Below are 21,257 nucleotides of genomic sequence, written 5' to 3'. Positions count from 1 at the left end.
CAACAATTGGGCCGGGCTTATGTTTCGTAGCCACGTCACGCCGAAATGGCTAAAGACTTGTTATCAAGACGATTCATTCGAACCACTATGAGTCGACTCTTTTTTTTTAGATGAATCAGTAGTTTTAAAAACTGCCCACTTTCAGATTTAAGCCTTAGCTAAATTTTTCACTTTATTTAGAGCTGTGTTACACACTACATGGGAGGTCATTTTCAAAAACCCATAATAGGGGCTCTTTAATAAAATAAACTGGCTGTATTGAATGAGCTTGTGTATGAATACAAGAGTGTATGGGTGTTTCCCAGTACTGGGCTGAGGCTGGAAGGGCATATGCTGCGTAAAACATATGCCAGAATAGTTGGTGGTTCATTCCATTGTGGCCACACAATAAAAATGAATGATTGAATGAATGTATTTGTTTGCACAGCACTTTGGGAAACCCTGGTTGTATAAATGTGCTTTAAAAATAAACTCAAACTCATGTAAAAAATATGTGCGCATGACTGAGTAGGATAAACTTTTGTATCGGAAAAGAAAATATGCGCATAAACTGCAACGGAAACATATTTACCGAATAAATTCCAGCCTGCGCATCAAAAAAGTCATGTGATTTTATTTTTACAGGCTCACATAGCCAGTTAATGCAGCGCACTGGAAATTCTGTTGAAGCTGGGGAACGTTGGGACTGCATTAAAGGACAAACTGGGGACCGAACACATTGCATCTGAAAAGTTGTTTCATTCTAAAATCCCACAGCCAAAGTCTGTCATCACAGTAGTTCAGTAATATTACCAAGAGAACTGTCTCACGCCTCCAAAAGCCTCCGCGTGTTCACTGCGTTTCATCTTCCTCTTCTGAGCCGCAAGTCATTTATTATATAAGAAAAAAGGCCCACAGTGGCTTCTCCTACTGCAGCAAATTACATTTTTCTTTTTGATATTGGTGCCAGTTTATTGATTTTGTTCTCTGACTTATTCACAAATGCTTTATGCGATATTCCAGGTTTTGTGCTAAGCTTCATTTGGATCTTGAATGGAAACACAGCTAGTGTCAGGTTGTGTAAAGCCGAGCTCAATTACCAGGTGTTGCAGTCCACAGTAATGCTCTGTCCTGACTCATAAGGCCTGCTGTTATGATAACAAGGGCACTGCTCTTGGGGAATGCAGGCTTTTCTGTATCGAACCTGCAAACAGACATGAAAATGATCAAATTGCATTTCAGTGTTTAAATTAGTATGTGCTGTTGGTTAATACTAAATAAAATGTTGAATATTTGTTTAGCATTTTCAGATATTTATAATCATAAGTTGGTGTTATTTTATTAGAATTTAAATTGTTAATGACAAACACAGAAGAGCACATGTGCTGTGTGTTCTTATTCAGTTTATTTTTCTCAAAAGTTTTTCAAAAGTTGGTTTTCTGTAGGTTCTCTAAACATTATTTGGCAACACTTCACACGATTTACTACTGGCCTATAATCTGCCTATTATTAAGATATTAACTGTTTATTACCCCTTATAAAGTATGATTTATTCTACATCCCTAATACTACCCAATACCTAAACCCAACTACTACCTTACTAACTATTAAAAAGAAGCAAATTTGTAGTTTATTGAGCTAAAAGCCATAGTTAATAGTGTGTTAATGTTTTTTTAATAGTGTGAATTATACTTTAAAAAAAAGAGTTTTATTGGGTTAACCAGTTAAATCAGACAATCTCAGATGGGAGATGTGCTTCAAATATAAAACAAAATTTATATATATATGTGTGTGTTTATTTAGATCATTTTTTTAAAAACTTTTTTTTGTAGAATTAACTACATAAATATGATAAACTCAGCATGGTATCAAACATGGTAATAGCAACATGGTGAAAACAATTACCATGAAAAAAAATAAATAAATAAATATATCTATTATATATATATATATAGATATATATATATCTATATATATATATATATATATATATATATATATATATATATATATATACACTTATGAATTTGGAATGATCTTTTTTTATATATATAAACAATTTAAAAGTCCCTTTGGGCACATGCTCAAAAAAATCTTAATTACAATTAATGCTCACACTTTAATACAAGTTAATAAAAGTACCGTTTTTATTAATTGTAGTTAAATGTAATTATGGGCAGTTGGGGTTGAGCATTGGGCTAACAACCCACCTCGTAAAAAACTAGATGTTACGAAGCACCAATATGGTGCGGCTAAATATCAACTTTGATATAAACAGCCCTGGGAGTAAGTCAGTAAGTAAGTCAATGTTAATTTCAACATTTACTAATGCATAATAAAAATGTTAATTAGCATGACTGTAAATGCACTGGGAGTTAACATGAACTACTGTATTTTTATGAAATAATATTAACAAAGATGGATGAATACTGTAATGCCATTGTTAATCATTGTTAGTTCATAACATTAACTACTGGAACCTTATTGTAAAGTGCTACCATAATAATTAACAAAACTCAAACGCAAAAACACTGAAGCTGATCATTTCTAATTTACCTGTGTATAATTAAATGTGTATAATGTCATTGCATATGAAGCCATGAATTTTCTGATGGATGTCCACTCCAGGATTGAGTAACACATATTCTCTTATGTCTTTATTAATAAAGTTGAATGTTTAAGGACCTAGACTATATGATGACCTTAGTGTCAACCCTTTTTAGAGTAAAACTGGAATGATATGTGTCATTTGCTTTTTCTGTATGCTAAATTACTTGTTTCTTATTTCTTATTATCTTTATAGTTTCTTGAACATAAACAAAAATGACAAACCCCACCCATTTACTGCAGTATTTCTCATTATAACTCACTGTTCCAGGTGGACACATGCACCCAGACACACAGCCCAGACTGACACACTCCAGCTCCAGATTCTGGCACGTCTTTGCACACTCAATCCCAGCATCCCTTGTGCTCTCACACTCAAAGCGCTGCAGTGGAGGAGGACAGGAGAGAGAGCGCCGCCCTGCAGGTCAAACACAGAACAATATATTACTTCTTTCTGCTTCATTCAAGTGCATTTGTGTTTTAGATACTGTAGATATCCAACAAACCTCTTGATGGAGAATGTTCATCAAAGAAGAGGTCAGACAGAGTAGATCCGGTGGCTTCATTAGATGTGCATTGCATGGATCCACTCTCACATACACTGCAAACACACACAGAACAAAAAAAACATGAACACATTCAAGTGTATTAAATGTTAGTAAACTGTCAAATCTAAATGTTTCAAATAACTACTGTGAAAATAGAAAGTCAGAAAATACCTGAGATAATGTTGTTATTCAGTATATATATATATATATGTGTGTGTATATGTGTGTAAAAAAAATCATTCATTCATTTTCTTGTTGGCTTAGTCCCTTTATTAATCCGGGGTCGCCACAGCGGAATGAACCGCCAACTTAGCCAGCATATGTTTTACGCAGCCGATGCCCTTCCAGCTGCAACCCATCACTGGGAAACACACTCTCATTCACACACATTCACTACATACGGACAACTTTAGCTTACCCAATTCACCTATAGTGCATGTCTTTGGACTGTGGGGGAAACTGAAGAACATGCAAACTCCACACAGAAATGCCAGTTTACCCAGCCGAGGCTCGAACCAGTGACCTTATTGCTGTGAGGCGTCAGTGCTACCCACTAAGCCACCACGCAGCCCAAGATTTTGTTTTTTACTCATTAAAATAAATAATTAGATTTCATACTTAAATTGTATGATATATTTTAAATAATTAAAATAGCTTGCTCATAATTGGGTAAAACCTAGTGTTTTGAGAAATAGTGGTAAAGTATAATGTTAAATATTTTAATGTGATCAAATGAAACTTGTAAATATGTCTGTTAAGATTTTTTGGTACACATAGTGTTTTTAAAATAATTTCAGTTGCAGACATTTGAATTTGTCTCCTGTAAAAATATTTTAAATATTTTAAAATTATTTATTATTTAAATGATCATAGCTATTTTTAATTTCATTTAAAACAGGACACATTCTGATGTATTATATATACATTTAATCCAAAATAAACTATTAAAATTAATGATATTTTAGTGGGTGGCTTCTGTATATCATTGTAAAAATAATACATGATAATTTAATTTAATTTCCTCAGACAAAAAAATAAAAGAGGACACATTCTGATGCATGGCAAATTATTTAAACTAACATATAATTCTTAAAATTAATGTCATTTAGTGGGTCAATGATGCATATCTTTCTAAAAATAATAATTTAATGAAGTTTTTTCAGACAAAAAATAAATAAACTATTATAAAATGAATGATATTTTAGTGGGTGTCTTCTGTATACCAATTACATATATATATATATATATATATATATATATATATATATATATATATATATATATATGATAATCCAAAAAAAAAAACACATATTCTGATGTATGAAAAACGTTCATTGTTTTTAAATGATTTGTTATTTTTTTAGATCAAATATAACTGACTGCCCCTTTTTGCAAGATGTAAAATAAGTCTCTAATGCACCCAAAGAGTGAGTGTGTGTGTGTGTGTGTGTGTATGTGTGTATGTGTGTGTGATGTTTCAGCTCGAAATACCACACAAATGAGGTTTCCTAACTCTTTGAAACTGACCCTTTTAGGCTTTGATCCTTTTGTGGCATTTTGGTGACTGTCGCTTTAAATTCAAATGAGATTGTGCTCTTTTCAAAAGAGGGCGGAGCTACAAATGCCTATGTGTCAGCATAGTGGCAGATTCAAAAACAAGACAACTGTTCTATGCTAATGAGGGAGAGATGGTCACTAATGGGTGGGGCAAAGGGAGAATGTCAATCAAAGTGTTTCTGCAGACTGTTTTTATCAAGTGTGATTATAAAAAATGTAATTTATACATTTATACCATTAGCAGCTGCTTATATTTACAGACTGCTGCCACACACCTGTGTTTAAACCCCTTATAAAGTGATTTTGCATAATAGGTCCCCTTTAACTTGTCCAAAAGATAAAAGATGTGCATCTCTTTAGTAAATGACTAAATGTATTTTCCTACTAACCAGATGGAGTGATGGTCCCCGATCATGTCATTGGGCTCAAAGATCTCTCCATTATGGTGGCAGGAGCAGTGCTGTGGAGGCACACACTCGCCCGTGTCACTGAGAAACAGTCCTCTGGGGCAGAAACAGCCTTCCTCACACACACCGTCACAACCAGCATCCGGCAGAGACAGAGAGCGGCACGTCTGGTTACACACACTGCCACACACCTCATACACCTGCGCATCCGGACAGGTCAGTTCTGGAATAAAGTAAACAATTTATCAGGCAAATAGGATGTATAGTATGAACTTCTGTAAAAACTTTCAGAATACAGATATGAATAAGAGTGTGTGTGTAAGATGTAAGAGTATGTAAGAGCTGCTAAAGTGGAGAAAAGCTAAATAAAAGATGTAATGTACATATACAGACAGTTTCTCTGGGATTTTGTTATTCTGCGATCACAGAATTTTTATATAGTTAAAAAAAATTACGTTTATTCAGCATTTCATAAACATTTGGTTTTATTTTTATCTGGACTGCCAGAAAATAAGAAAAATCTGAATATTTTATATTTTAAGCTACTAACACCTTTAGTGGTGTCCTTCAGTCTTACTTTGCAGCAGAAATTTAAAACAATAATAATAATGAGGTTTTTTCAGGTGACATGGTGGCTCTGTGGTTAGCACTGTCACCTCAAAGCAAGAAGGTCGCTGGTTCGAGTCTCAGCTGGGTCAGTTGTCATTTCTGTGTGGAGTTTGCATGTTCTCCCCGTGTTGGCGTGGGTTTCGCTCCAGTTTCCCCCACAGTCCAAAGACATGCGCTGTAGGTTAATTGAATAAACTAAATTGGCCGTAGTGTATGAGTGTGGATGAGTGTGTATGGATGTTTCCCAGTACTGGGTTGCAGCTGGAAAGGCATCCGCTGTGTAAAACATATGCTGGATAAGTTGGCGGTTCATTCCGCTGTGGCGACCTCTGATGAATAAAGGGACTAAGCAGAAGGAAAATTAATGAATAAAAGAGTTTTGTTTTAAACAATCCATTGGGTGATTAAATGAGTGAGTATTGCAATTTTGCACACTTGTTATTTACTGTGAATGTAAATTATGTTTTCAAAATAGCATATTAGAACACTTATATAAAAGGCAATTAAATATAATTTGTTGATCTAAATTGATGGCATTTACAAAAATGCTTAGTTTTAGGATTTTAATTAGATTTTAATTTTAGTTTTAATGTTAATTGTGGTTCATTAACACAACAAATAATAACATTAAATTTGATCAATATTTTAGCATGATTTTTGTAATTATTCATTCATTCTCCTTCGGCTTAGTCCCTTATTTATCATGGGTCACCACAGCGGAATGAACCACCAACTATTCCAGTACTGGGAAACACCTATACACTCGCGCATTCACACACTCAAACATACACTACGGCGAATTTTGTTATGCCCAATTCATCTACACTATAGTGCATGTCTTTGAACTGTGGGGGAAAACGGTGCACCCGGAGGAAACCCACGCCAACACGGGAAGAACATGTAAACTCTCTCAACTGACCCAGCCGGAACTCGAACCAGTGACTTTCTTGCTGTGAGGTGACAGGCAACAGCCATCGTGTTGCCTATTTTTGTAATTATTATCTTGCTAATGTTGCAGAGGAAAAACAATGCATATTGGCCTTTCTGTGTTAACAGGTAAACAATCAGTTTTGTTTCTCTCAGTGTTTCCTTTATGTAAATTACAGAGATCAATGATCAAAAAAAGTCATGAAGAATTAAATGTGTACATTTATGTATGAGCAATTCCATGCAAATGTTAACCTTGCCATGAAAAAGTTTTCACCAAAATACGAAAACCGTTTCTACATTTTTTATGTAAGCAAGTATTTTACTTATAGTACTTTAACAATACTCAAAATGTCTCTGTCAGTGTTTTCAAACTATTCTATTTTGATTTGCCAAAGTCACACAAGTGGCAATTTCACATAGGTCACATCCATAACGGAAAAGTGTCACATCCGTAACGAAGCTTTTTCCTCATAAATGCAATGTCAAATAAAATAAAATCAATGATTTTTGTTCTATAGTAAGCCAACTCTTATCCTTTTTATTAGCATCATTTCTTTTGGGTTGTGCAATTTAATTCACAGAATTTCTACAAAGTATGTTGTAGACTGTAAACTCGCAAACTTCTTTGTCACATCCATAACGCTCGTTTATTTTCCTCATTTAAAATATAAAAAACGTTTACATATTGATATTTTTCTGATCCCATAACTCTGTGGTCAGTTGTTTTGGAAAATATAAACAGTTGTTTCAATATAATGTTAAAATATACTTTCTATGTGAATTTGTTTAGAATTTTTACTGCAAATGTCATCCATAACGCTGGAATTGCTTGTATTTTTCCTCAGTAAAAGAATAAAAGAAATGTTGTAATTATTGCCACAGATTATAAGAAAAGCCACAGCAAAAAAAATCATAATAATTTCTCGCAAAATCCTGAAGGAACTGCGACAGACAGACATTGATCAATTAAAATGTGGTAAAAAAAAAAAAAAAAACTTTAAAAGTATATTCTAGATGGTTTTGTTTTCACTGGACTGAAAAAAACAGGCAGCTCAAGATCTTGAAATGGACAGGTGTGCAGCTGTGTTTTTATTTGAAGTGAAATTTAACCCTTGTGTGGTGTTTGGGATGTTTTCATGCACTCTTTTGTGATTTTGAGTCTTAATTTGCCCACAATTTTCTCTGTGTTTCAGAAAATTTAATGATTTTTGGTGACAAATCTTATTTTGACACATTTTGATCATCAATTGCAGTGCAAAAAAGAATAGTTTCTGGCTTTTATTTGAAGTAGTATGTATATGAGAGAATCAGACCTTTATAGACTTACCTTGATATGTCTGAGAAACTCAAAATAATCACCTCAGCTCTCAAAACATACTATAATATACAATAGTAAGTGTATTTATGCGCACTGACTATAATTTGCTTTGATACTTCACAGAACTCCTTATAAAAGCCAAAAAGCCTTTCACAGGCCTATTTAAAAGGTTAATGCTGCCAACTGATGACCAACAGTTACAGTAAAAATGACAAATTGTACCTCAACAAAAACCACCAACAGTCTAGAATGCATGAGTATATGCTGTCATGGCTTTGCTATCAAAAAATGACTTTATAATAGAAGTCAGTGGGGCAAAAACAGCCACTGACATAACGAAAGGGAAGTCAATATAAACAGTACACAAGGGTTAAAACTATATATGTATACAATAGACTATATATACCACAGTATCCGTGACTCCTCCAGTTCATCAGTACTCCTCTGGCGGCGCATGCGACTGCATAACTGTTTACAGCATCACATAGACACTCCTGACCGTCTGCACATGCGCAAACATCATAGCGGCAGTTCTTCACATACGGCTCAGGGTTCACCATATAATGACAGGGTTCAAACTTCATGGAGAGTAGAACAGCACAGGCCTCTTCTGCAAAACGCACTGCAGACACGCATAACAAAACATTACGATATTTCCTGCTGGTCTTTGCTGCCCTCTAGTGTTCAATGCATATATAAACACAGCACATTACAGTATGCACATACAGTTGAAGTCAGAATTATTAGCCCTCCTGAATTATTAGCCTCCCTGCATTTTTTCACCCAATTTTGTTTAACAAAAAGATTTTTTTCAACATGTTGCTAAACATAATAGTTTTAATAACTCATTCCTAATAACTGGGTTATTTTATCTTTGCCATGATAACAGTAAATAATATTGGACTAGATATTTTTTAGGATACTAGTATTAAGCTTAAAGTGACATTTAAAGGCTTAACTGGGTTAATTAGGTTAACTAGGCAAATTCGGGTAATTAGGCAAGTCATTGTGTAACAGTGGTTTATTCTGTAGACCAGTGGTTCTCAAGCCAGTGACCCCCTTTGTAAGATCGTCAAGAACTCGCCAAAGCATATACAAACAATACAAATAACTTCTTTTAAGCTGTTCACAATATTTGAACTGTATTTACTATACATTAAAATAATTTTGGCTTACCTTTAAATTGTACTGTTGGCATTAGAACAAGTGAATCCATACTGTATGAATTCCTCTTGATATTTCTGATGTTTCCTATACTTTGGTGTGATAGGGTCTTGCTCTTATGCTTAGTCGAAGTAGACGGTTCCGATGATTCGGGCAAACTGTCCACAGTTTTCTCAACATTTTTAGATTTGCGGATTACAAAATTATCCATCTCTGCAGTTGCGGTTTTTACATCCAGATGCGTGCTGTATTGATAACTAGCGAGTTATTCGCTGCACAGTTATGATGCTCCATTCACTTTTTAAAATACTAAACAGTAATATCTTTAAAAAAATGAAAATATTTGTTTGTAGCTTTCACTTGTAATGCTGAAAAATATATATTAAAATCAATGAGAATTACACAATTTTTAAATCACTCTCTCAACCCCTTGAAATTAATCTGTGACCCGCGCAGGGGTTGCAACCCCGAGTTTGAGAACCACTGCTGTAGACCATTGAAACAAATATTGCTTAAGGAAGCTAATAATATTGACTTTTAAATGGTAAAAAAAACTTAAAACTGCTTTTATTTTAGTCAAAAAAAAAAACAAATAAGACAATATTATTATAGACAAAAATATTATAGGAAATACTGTGAAAAATTCCTTGCTTTGTTAAACGTCATTTGGGAAATATTTGAAATAGAAAGGGCTGATAATTTTGACCAGTGTTTTTACTTATTTGCATCTAATCTTGAATATTTGCTCACGTTGTTGCATGTGTGTGTGGCTGTGTGTGTATTTGTACCTCTTTTGGGGTTTAAGCTGCAGGGATCAGAGTTTTGCATCTGCACATCATCACAGTCTGCGTTCATCTTCCACGAGTTGCCGAATGCTTCCACACGCGTCTCCACCAGGCCGCCCACTGTTAAGAAGTCGTCTCCCTGGTTACCATTATAATTACCACACAGGCCGCACGTTTGCCCAGCATAGGCTGGTTTTAGCTGCAAGCGCAAACACACACACACATATGCTCACATTTACTTTTGCAAAGCAGGAATATTTGAAACATGTCCCACATTTTGCAGACAGGCTCTGTTCATTGTGCATGGAGTTATGTCTAACTCCCAGCATTCTCAGAAAACACCACAGCAGATCCAGCTAAAACCAGTTTAATGTGGTTGTGTAAAGGAGTGGGTGAAGCTGGTCATTAGCTAAATCAAATGGGTTCAACTGGTTGAATTTATTTTTTTATGTATTTTTCAGAATGTTTAACTAGAAATGTAAAATGATTATTAAAGACAAAATAATGACTATCATACATTATTACCACTATTAAAAGACATCATGAAAATGTCATTCAGTATAACAATACTGTATATACAGCACCAAAAAGCCTTGCCACACAAGATTTTTTAAATCATATTGCTAGTGCTATTCATTAATTTATTAATAAATGATGGAAAGTCACACAGGTTTAGAATTAAATATATAAACTTAAATAATTATATATATATATATAGATAAATACATATATATGTATATGTGCATGTGTGTGTGTGTGTGTGTGTGTGTGTGCGTGCGTGCGTGCGTGCGTGCGTGTGTGTGTGCGTGTGTGTGTGTGTAATTATTTTGTTTTATATATTTAATTCTAAACCTGTGTTGAAGTCAGAATTATTAGCCCCCCTGTTTATTGTTTTTCCACAATTTTTGTTTAACAGAGAGAACATTTTAAACATAATAGTTTTAATAACTCATTTCTAATAACTGATTTATTTTATCTTTGCCATGATGACAGCACATAATCTTTTACTAAATATTTTCAAGACATTTCTGTACAGCTTAAAGTGACATTTAAATGCTTAACTAGGTTAATTAGGTTAACTAGGCAGGTTAGGGTAATTAGGCAAGTTATTGTATATTGATGGTTTGTTCTGTAGACTATTGAAAAATAAAATAGAGCTTAAAGGGGCTAATAATATGACCTTAAATGGGCCTTAAAAAATTGAAAACTGCTTTTATTCTTGCTGAAATATATAAAATTTAATTTCAATTTGTTTTATTTGTGTTTTGTATATTTAAATCATAGTATTTTTGTAGCATAAACAAAATTAATGAAGTTAATTTTCATTTAAATAATTTTTTTATTTGTACATTTTTAAACGTCTTTCAGTGAACATTTATATTTTATTTAGATTGGATTTTAAAGTATAGATGCCATCATTTACTCACCCTTACTCAAAACCTATTTGAGTTTCTTTCTTCTGTAAGAGGGTGAGTAAATGATGAGGTAATTTTAATTTCTTGGTGTATTAACCCTTAAACCAAATGAGGCAGCCATAGCCTGTTTTTTCAAGCAGGGCACATTTACCCTGAGCAAAACACGTCCTCTGCCATCCCAATCCAGATGTAAATCATCTCCATAACGCAGTCTCACAGATGACAACACGGTATTCTGGATTCTCAGGGGACCTACAAACACATTACTCATTACATAACCTCTAAATAATACAGCAGTATGAATTATGTATGCATGCATTGTGTGTATTGCATGTTGACAAACCATTAATTAAGGGTGTTTGCACATCCATTCCACCCACAGATACCACACCCCCATGTTTGAGGCGAACCGTCTGATTGGCCAGATCCCTGAACCTCAGTGTTATTGAGCGTGTGCAGACGGCATCTTGATCGTCAGCACACTTTGTACAGGAACGCACAAACATAAGCACAACCACAATACCATTCAAACAAATGCAAAAGTGTGATTAAAAAAAACTGACCTGTGCAGTCTCGATGACGGCAGAAAAAGAGTTGCTCTGGCTGTCTTTAGCAAGCAGATACTGACAAATCCCACTGAAGGTGAAGAACTTGTTGTCAAAGGTTTTATAATGCGACTGTCCTGTCACCAAACACTCACCTAAAGATAGACAGAGGACAAAATGAAACAGAATCAAATTTTAAAAATACTAATTTTCAGTAGTATTAGCCCCTTAAAGGTCCCGTGAAGTTGTTTGAAATGTGCATTTTTAATTTGAAGCTTAACATAATCTTAACTGAAACATTAAGACAGGTTGGGGCATAAAGTAGCTCCTCCCCTTTTAAAAAACAGCCAATAGCATTTTGTTTTTATCACCATTCTGCCAATGTGAGTGGTTGAGCTCAAATGCTTCAGATGAAAAGCCAATGAGAAGCATCTTGAAGGGGGCGAGGCATGTCAGATACTAGAGAGCATTTGATTTGCCAGAAGATATGATGAGAAACTGAAGTGTGAGGTGATGTCAAAAAAACTTTGATCCATTTAGGCCAGGGGTGTCCAAAGTTGGTCCTGGAGGGCCGGTGTCCTGCTGACTTTAGCTCCAACTTGCTTCAACACACCTGCCTGGAAGTTTCTAGTATACCTAGTAAGAGCTTGATTAGCTGCTTCAGGTGTGTTTGATTAGGGTTGGATCTAAACTCTCCAGGACACCGGCCCTCCAGGACCGAGTTTGGACACTCCTGATTTAGGCAGAAGTGACAAATTGCAAGCTGTGTATGTTATATCAGGTTTATATCTTCTAAAAGCAAATTATGTCACTGTTTTGGAGCACACTAGGTTATAGATTTTCTTAAAACTAACATACAAATACTAACGACTAATAAACTTTATTTTAATTTCACAGGACCTTTAAGAACAAATCACTGTTGTTCTAGCTTGTCTAGTTCATACCTGGCAACCCTCCTGTTTTTCCCGGGATTCTCCCGTATTTTACAGTTTTATCCCGCTATCATCCCGTAAAGGTATTTTCCCGTATTTCTCCCGTATTTTCATTCCTTCCCTGAAGGATGGTAAATATTACAATAAAGAGCCAATCCTCCCTATACGCAACCCATACCACCGAACCACCAGGGGCCGCCCTTGCTCTTAAATGTGAGTCTGTGCTTTCGCTTTGTTTAGGCATGAAAACACTCTGAAATAAATATAAAAACGGCGAGATTCCCTTCCTTTTCATTACAGGGGCTGTCTCCCCTTCATATGCAATCCTCAAAACAGTCATATAGCGGTGCATGACTGTCAGCTGATGTGCACCATAGTGATAAATAGGCGCTGTTTCCCAAACAGATTCTGTACATGCGATTTAAAACGGAGCCAAAGTCTGGGTTTTGGGTGCATGTTTGAACATATACAGACATGTACATCATAATAAATAATAATATCTAAAGATGTCGATCTTGGTGGGGTTTTTTTTCCAAGCACAACAAACTTTGTCTTAAATCAGTAGAAACAGTTAGAAAAGCAATCATCAATGATTTCATTATAACGTTAGATGTGTGCCTTTTTAAAGAGACACCTGTTATTTAATGTAATTAAACGAAAAAAAAAATCTAAATAAATATTTAATTATAATAACTATTAATTTTAATAAGCTGAACTGTTTGCTAATGCATTTGCTGCTAATGCATTTGCTGCTAAGGGGGGGGGGGGGGGGGGGGGATCACTTATTATGGTGTGCATATCCCTTATTTTCACATCCCAATGTTGACAGGTATGGTCTAGTTATCTTATTAACCTAGTTAAGAATTAAAATGTCACTTCAAGCTGTATACTACTATCTTTCAAAATAACTAGTAAAGTATAATGCACTTTCATCATGGCAAAGACTAAAAAAAATTTGATATTATAACTATTACATTTAAAAAAAATGTTGAACAAATCTTCTCTCAGTTAAACAGCCCTTAGCAAATAAAACATATATTAGATTTCACAGGAGAGCTAATAATTTTGCCTTCAACTATAAATATTTGCTTACCAGGACAGCCTTCATTAGTGCATTCCCATGATCCATGCCGACAGACACTGAAAGTAAAAGTGATTTTAAGTGAATGTCACATATTTGAATCTACTCTTTTTCTTTACTGTATGTTTTAGATAGTGTTACAGTGTCTCACCATGTGTTGCAGTCCTGTGATATGGAGGAGGCAGGAGGGTATCGTCGTCCTGCATGCGTGCAAGAGCACTGAGACACGTCAACACAGCGATCGCCATCCAGCACCTTCCCCGCTGTCAAAACATTCAAACATTCAACACTGAGCAGGAAGAGATAGACTACAAAAATAACCAGTCATTCCCAGATACGTCTGCAAGATGTATGTAAAAGATTGTTTTTTTTAGTCTGGAAACAGCTGCTGTGGTCACAGGTCTGATAAAAGTCTTTAAAAGGTGTGCTGTACTAACTATAAATAAATTAAAGATATATTCTAAACGTCTATTTAATGTCTGAAACTAGATGTCTAATAGATGTTTTGCAGTTGATTAAATGCTCTAATAAGAAATATGTCTTCCATATGTAATCACAAGTATCAAATAGACATCTCAGGGACATCAAATAGACATCAGGGTCCCAAAGAGCACACATTCATCTGCAAAATGTATTTTAAAGATTGTTCGGACTGGAAAACAGCTGCTGTGTTCACAGGTCTGATAAACATCTTTTTAAAAAGTATGCTGTACTAATTTTAAACATATTAAAGACATAAAGTGCTCAGCATAATTGAGTACACCCCATTTTGAAAATGAATATTTGTAACCATATCTCAGTGGATATAGGTCATATATACATTTATGAACGGAACAGATTTATTAAACAAATAGATTTATTAAAATAATATGTTAGTTACCGCACAGCTTTAGAAATAGAAAAATAATGCTATTAAATTCAAGCAGAATATTGGGGAAAAAATTACAAACTGCAATATTTCGAAAAATTTTATATATTTTTGTTTTGCTTGATTTTTGCTCCTTTTAAATTTTTGATTTAATATTTTTCCCTAACATGTCAATTTAGTTTTAGGGCCATTATCATAAATTATTTTGTTAGATTAGCTCTAGATTAGCTCTAGATTTTAGATTATTATTTCAGTACTGACTAATATAATGTATATGTACAAATATAATATTGTAAAGCATTCTAAAAAAAAATTATTTAAATGAGAGATTTCTGAGGGGTGTACTCATATATGCTAAGCAGATGTCTAGATAGATCTATTAGATGTCTAATAGACGTTTTCCAGTTGAGCAAACACTAATAAAAAATGTCTTCCATATGTAAAGACAAACCTCAAAAAAATCTCACTGACATCAAATAGACATCAGGGTACCAGAGAGCAAATAAGTATGCAATATGTATTTTAAAGATCGTTTGGTCTGGAAAACGTCTGCTGTTTTCAAATGTCTGATTAACGTCTTTAAAACATCTTAAATATTTTAAACATCTATTTAAAGCCTGAAAATAGATGTCTAGTAGATGTTTTGCTGTTGAGAAAACACTCTAATAATAAACGTGTCTTCCATATGTAAACACACACATCAAATAGACATCTCAGGGACATCAATTAGACATCAGGGCCCCAAAGAGCACACATACATCTGGATGATGTATCTTAAAGATTGTTTGGTCTGGAAAACTGCTGCTGTGTTCACAGGTCTGATAAACGTCTTTAAAACATTGTAAATACATATTTTAAATGTATATTTAACCTTATAAAAAGGACATCTAATAGATAATTTAGAGATAAGCAAACACTATAGAAAATATATGTTTTCCAGATGTATATCATGGCTGTTTCTCAGAAATGAATTATATTTAAAAAATACTTTATTCAATTGCAGAATTTGTATGTTTTATTAAAATAGACATCACATCATTTTGTGATTTAGTTCATTTTTCTAACACACAGTAGCTTTAATCTTAGAAAGCTTGGTGGAGACTATAATGTTTTAAAAAGTAGGCACTTTATTTTAGTTAAACGTGTGTGTGTGTGTGTGTGCGTGTGTGTGCGTGTGTGCGTGTGTGTGTGTGTGTGTGTGTGTGGTGTGTGTGTGTGTGTGTGTGTGTGTGTGTGTGTGTGTGTGCGCGTGTGTATATGTATGTATATATATATATATATATGTATGTGTATATATATGTGTGTGTATATATATATATATGTGTATATATATATATATGTATGTATATATATATATATATATATATATATATATATATATATATATATATATATATATATATATATATGTGTATATATATATATGTATATACCTATTAGTTAATGTTACTTTGCAATTAAGTGTATAGTGAATGCAATGAAATAAAGACACTGTAAAATCAAGAGTAATTAGTAAAAACATACATGACATGAGAGAGGCCATAAAAAGTATGTGTTGACTAATAAAGTATTACCTGGGCAGATGCAGCCGTCAACACACTCCTCTTTGCAGACTTCCTGTATGTTCACATTTTGACAAGAAGTGGAGCAGGTCGGGGTGCAGTCGCTGTACTCCATGCCAACAGGACACTTTGGGGCTGAGAAAGCGGAAAATGTACAGTACATATGTGAAATTAGTAAATAGTCAGTGTCAGATCTAAAGTATTTATGCAGTTTGAAAACATTTGTGTTTTCAGAAGTGTCTTCTGCTTAACAAGGCTATATTTTTTTGATCAAAAATATATTTTGATATATTTATATTATCACTTTATTAGGTGCACCTGTCCTGCTGCTCATTAACGCAAATTTCTAATCAGCCAATGATCCATCCTGCCTTGTGTCAACGGTTCAGTCTGGGGGATATTTTCTTGGCACACTTTGGGCCCATTAGTACAAATTGAGCATCATGTCAACGCCACAGCCTACCTGAGTATTGTTGCTGACTAGGGATGGGCATTGTTAAGGTTTTAACGGTATTACTACTTTTATCGATACCACTTATCGGTTCGATACTTTAACGGTTCTCTTATCGGTACTTTTTGCAGTGGTTTTTTAATAAAAAAAACTAACAAATTGAACAGAATTATCAACATTTTATTTTATTATTACATTTTTAATATAAAATAAAGCAAAACCAATAATTGTAAAACAAATAAATAGTTTTTTTCCTGTAAAAGAATGCACAATGGTTCTGGAGAAAAATCAACATGTTTGCCTTTTCCGGCAGAAGTCAGGATCTTTCTTGGTTTATTATGCTCCTTGCAGTTGAAAATACCCTGTTTGAGTTTCAAAATGCAGTAAAAGGAGATACTGTTTATGATTTTTCATTAACGCATTCACTTAAATTAGTTAACTGCATGTGTTTTGGGAGTTAACTGTGTTTTTAATACAGTTTTGGAGCATCTTGCAATGTAAAAATAAGCTTTTTTTATTTAGTTCTAATTAAGCATAGTTTATTTGGAGAATTATGCTAAACATTCAGCTTTGTTTCACGAATATATTTAAAACAATTAAATATCTTCACATAAAAAGTAAACATTTTAAATAATATTAATGATATAAAATAATGAAAAAATATATTTATTGAATTTTTAAGTAATGGTAATGCTTCCCCACCTTTCACTGTAAACAGGAAAATAAATACATATGCATTACTCACAGCACTGGCTCTGTGTTTGCCAGTTGGACAGTGTTATGCCGCGACTGGCACAGGCTCGGCTGTATTCCAGCATGGCCTGACACACACACTCCTCTCCGGCACTGCAGTGACACACATCAGACTCACAGACAGACACAAACGCAGCCGGATCCACCAGATGAGCACAGCGCATGAAGAGCACAGAGCTGCGCATAGACTCACATCCAGACATCTGCCCCTGAAACACACACACACACACACACATTCAGAAATATGCCACATACAGTGGAGTGTGTATGATGAGACTGTTTTCATGTTGCAGGTGAGCATCTGACTTTGGCTGATTCCCCAGTGCTGTTGCAGCTCTGAGACGGCGGTAACACACGTTTACAGGGTTCATCTGCACCTTTCATGGCCCACGAGTTCGCAAAGTCGTAAGGATCGTCTGTCAAAAAACCTAAACACACACAAATATGATATAAAAGTCAGCTGAGAACATGATCTGGTCATCTTTTAAATTCAATTTTACATCAGTGTGGATATATAAACTTTATTGAATTTTTTAATTCAGAAATGCTGCCTTTGAAACTGACTACAAGTTAACAGTTACAAGTTACAATGGTTTACTCACTTTTTTAAGTAAAGACAACTTGTTGCTTTTCAGACAATGTCTTTACTCACTTTTTTAAGTAAATACAACGTGTCGCTTTTAAGGCAACATGTTTATTTACTTTGTTAAGTAAAAACAACTTGTTGCTTTAAGGGCATTGTGTTTACTCACTTTAAGTAAAGACAACTTGTCGCATTTAGGGCAATGGGTTTACTTAGTTTTTTAAGTAAAGACAACTTATCACTTTTAACGCAATGGGTTTACTCCATTTTTTAAGTAAAGACAACTTGTTGCTTTTAAGGCATTTTTTTGCTCAATTTTCTAAGTAAAGACAACTTGTCGCTTTTAAGGCAAAGTGTTTACTCAATTTTAAGTCAAGACTACGTGTCGCTTTTAAGGCAATTTGTTTACTTTTTTAAGTGAAGACAACTTGTCACTTTTAAGGCAAAGTTTTTTACTCACTTTTTTAAGTAAATACAACTTGTCGCTTTTAAGGCAATGGGTTTACTTAGTTTTTAGGTAAAGACAACATCACTTTTAACACAATGAGTTTACTCCTTTTTTAAGTAAAGTCAACATGTTGCTTTAAGGTTATGTGTTTACTCATTTTTAAGTAGGCAACGGGTTTACATACCTTCTTTATGTAAAGACAACTTGTCACTTTTAAGGAAATGGGTTTACTCACGTTTTTCAGTAAAGTAACTAATAGCTTTATACAGTGAATTAAGAATTATCTTAAGCAGCATAATAATAAGACAAAAATATTGATAACACTATATTTTAAGATGTCCTTGTACTTACTATAGAAATTACAATTAATTACGGATAATTACCATGCAATTAAACCTAAACCGAATTCTCACCCTAAACATACATGATATTAAATATTATCACTCAGTAGTTAAATGATTTGAAGACACTTTGAAGACACCTTAAAATAAAGTGTACCAAAATCTTTCTTAGGAATCAAATCAGCATATTAGAATCATTTCTGACTTTATTTTAAATAAAATTTTATAATTCTCATTTTCATGATGATAGTGTGAAGAGTATTTTTATTGTCATTTTTAATTGTTTTAATTGTAAAATACACAATTATTACTTGTTTTATTTATTTTGTGGTGATTTGAGTTGTATTGTGTTTTGATTAATGTGCTGGAAATGTGTTTGATTGTCATGACAATAATCAAAAATGCCAGCTACTGATCTGATGATGTCTGTCATCTTGTCTTTGATTCTTTCCTTGTCTCCTTTTCTTTCCCTGCCTCTGTATATCATGTGCACTCATGAGAAAGACTGTGATCTAAATTTAAACCCAGTTGATAAGAGCACCATCAACTACAAAGGCAGCAGTATGGAATGATGACAGGACAGATACACACACACACACACACACACACACACACACATAACAGCTCTAACTTTCTTATGTTTTGACTTCTGGGTGAACATTGACGCTAGTTACTTCTTCAGCATAATTACAGCATGAGTACTGCAGGTGAATACTGTAAAAACTAACCAGCAGTTATCATTATACTACACCAGTTGATTGATTGCTTTAAGAATTGTAAACATATTATGTACGAGTTCTTCCATTTGTTTATGAAGTATTTAATTTTTAAATATTCATTCATTTGCATATATTTCTAGCACAAAAACAATCAGAACATTGGATGAAATCAGGTTCATAATTCTTTCTTTCTTTTTTAATATGAGAGTCAAAGGTTGTTTTACAGTGGGGAGTTGGCAAATTTGTTATAATCATTTATTGATATTTTGCTATAATATATGTAATATACACTACCCGTCAAAAGTTTGGGGTCAGAATTGTTATGGGGTTTTTTTTTAAAGAAAATTATTCTGTTCATCAAGGCGGCATTTATTAAATGTAAAAAATGTTCAATTGTTAAATATTTATTACAAAGCTAAATAAAAAATTACATATTGTATGTAGATTAAAATGAAATATTACTCGTCATTAATGCTTTTATTACTGTTACCATTATTCAAAATAATATTAATAACAATAATGATAATAATAATAATAATTATTATTATTATTATTAGAATGATTTCTGAAAGATCGTGTGACTGAAGACTGGAGTAATGAAGCTGAATATTCATCTTTAAAATCACTGGAATAAATGATTAAATTAAATTATAAACTTTTGAACAGTTATTTTCTAGTGCAATAACATTTCACAATTTTACAATTTTTACTGTATTTTTGATTAAAGAAATGCAGCCTTGGTGAGCAGGAGAAGCTTATTTTAAAACATTCAAAAATCCTACTGACCCCAAACTTTTGACCGATAGTGTATATACTCATAATAATTTCTACTGTTATGCATGTTTTATATGTATATATGTATGTATAAATGTTTGTTTGTGTGTTTGTTTGTTTGTTTGTTTAGGTAGTCTGACCTGTCCACCTAGTTACCTTTACATGTGCACACACGCACATGCAAACACACACACCTGCCAGTGCCTGACTGTTTTGTTGTTGTTGTTGTTGTTGTTTTTTCTTCTTTTTTTACCATTTGTATGTGAACCCAATGTGTGTACCTCTTGCATAATAAAATAATAATAATAAAATTAGAAAAGCAACAAGTTGACTTTACTTAAATAAGTGAGTAACCCCTTTGTAACCTGCAACTGTTAAGTTGACGTAACTAACTTTTAAAATAATTATGCACATAATTCCTTTATTAATCATTTTAAGGCAACTGATTTAATAATTTTTAGGTGAAGTCAACTAATAATTTTTTACAGTGTAGAAAGTGTCTATTTTAATGTTAATTACTCTTTCTTTCTTTTTTAATATTAGAGTCAAAGGTTGTTTTACAGTGGGGATTTGGCAAATCTGTTATAATCACTCTGTAATTCAGAAAATAGTGCAAACAGATAGACATTTTTTGTAGAATAACATGCTGTACATAATCAGGCCAAATTATGTATGAACAAATCTGTCTGTAAACACCTTCAGAATATAGACACTGTATGAGTAAAACTGTCATTTAAATGAATCTGCATCAACATAACTTCATATTGTGCAACAAAAGAAACACTTTAAAGTGTATTTTTTTATTAACATATTTTTTTTTCCACCAGACTGAAACACACCTTATTAAAAAGTGTTGCGGGGTGGGGGGGGGGATTACAAAA

The 21,257-nt window shown here is 33.6% G+C and overlaps 1 protein-coding gene across 1 annotated transcript in view; it reads right to left on the bottom strand.

The window, feature by feature from the left end:
• Nucleotides 1–21,257, bottom strand: part of vwf (von Willebrand factor) — a 92,645-nt gene that overhangs the window by 65,434 nt on the left and 5,954 nt on the right. The window contains 14 exon segments of the mRNA XM_056478287.1: nucleotides 1,080–1,183; nucleotides 2,850–3,004; nucleotides 3,093–3,187; nucleotides 5,081–5,321; nucleotides 8,362–8,577; nucleotides 9,908–10,103; nucleotides 11,471–11,571; nucleotides 11,663–11,801; nucleotides 11,883–12,019; nucleotides 13,890–13,936; nucleotides 14,029–14,140; nucleotides 16,320–16,442; nucleotides 17,504–17,720; nucleotides 17,818–17,939. Coding sequence (XP_056334262.1) covers nucleotides 1,080–1,183; nucleotides 2,850–3,004; nucleotides 3,093–3,187; nucleotides 5,081–5,321; nucleotides 8,362–8,577; nucleotides 9,908–10,103; nucleotides 11,471–11,571; nucleotides 11,663–11,801; nucleotides 11,883–12,019; nucleotides 13,890–13,936; nucleotides 14,029–14,140; nucleotides 16,320–16,442; nucleotides 17,504–17,720; nucleotides 17,818–17,939 — 2,005 coding nt within the window.

Source organism: Danio aesculapii, chromosome 18, assembly GCF_903798145.1.
Source record: "Danio aesculapii chromosome 18, fDanAes4.1, whole genome shotgun sequence".
Classification (NCBI taxonomy): domain Eukaryota; kingdom Metazoa; phylum Chordata; class Actinopteri; order Cypriniformes; family Danionidae; genus Danio; species Danio aesculapii.
The sequence above is the reverse complement of the archived record's forward strand: the minus strand, read 5'-3'. Positions and strand labels throughout refer to the sequence as shown.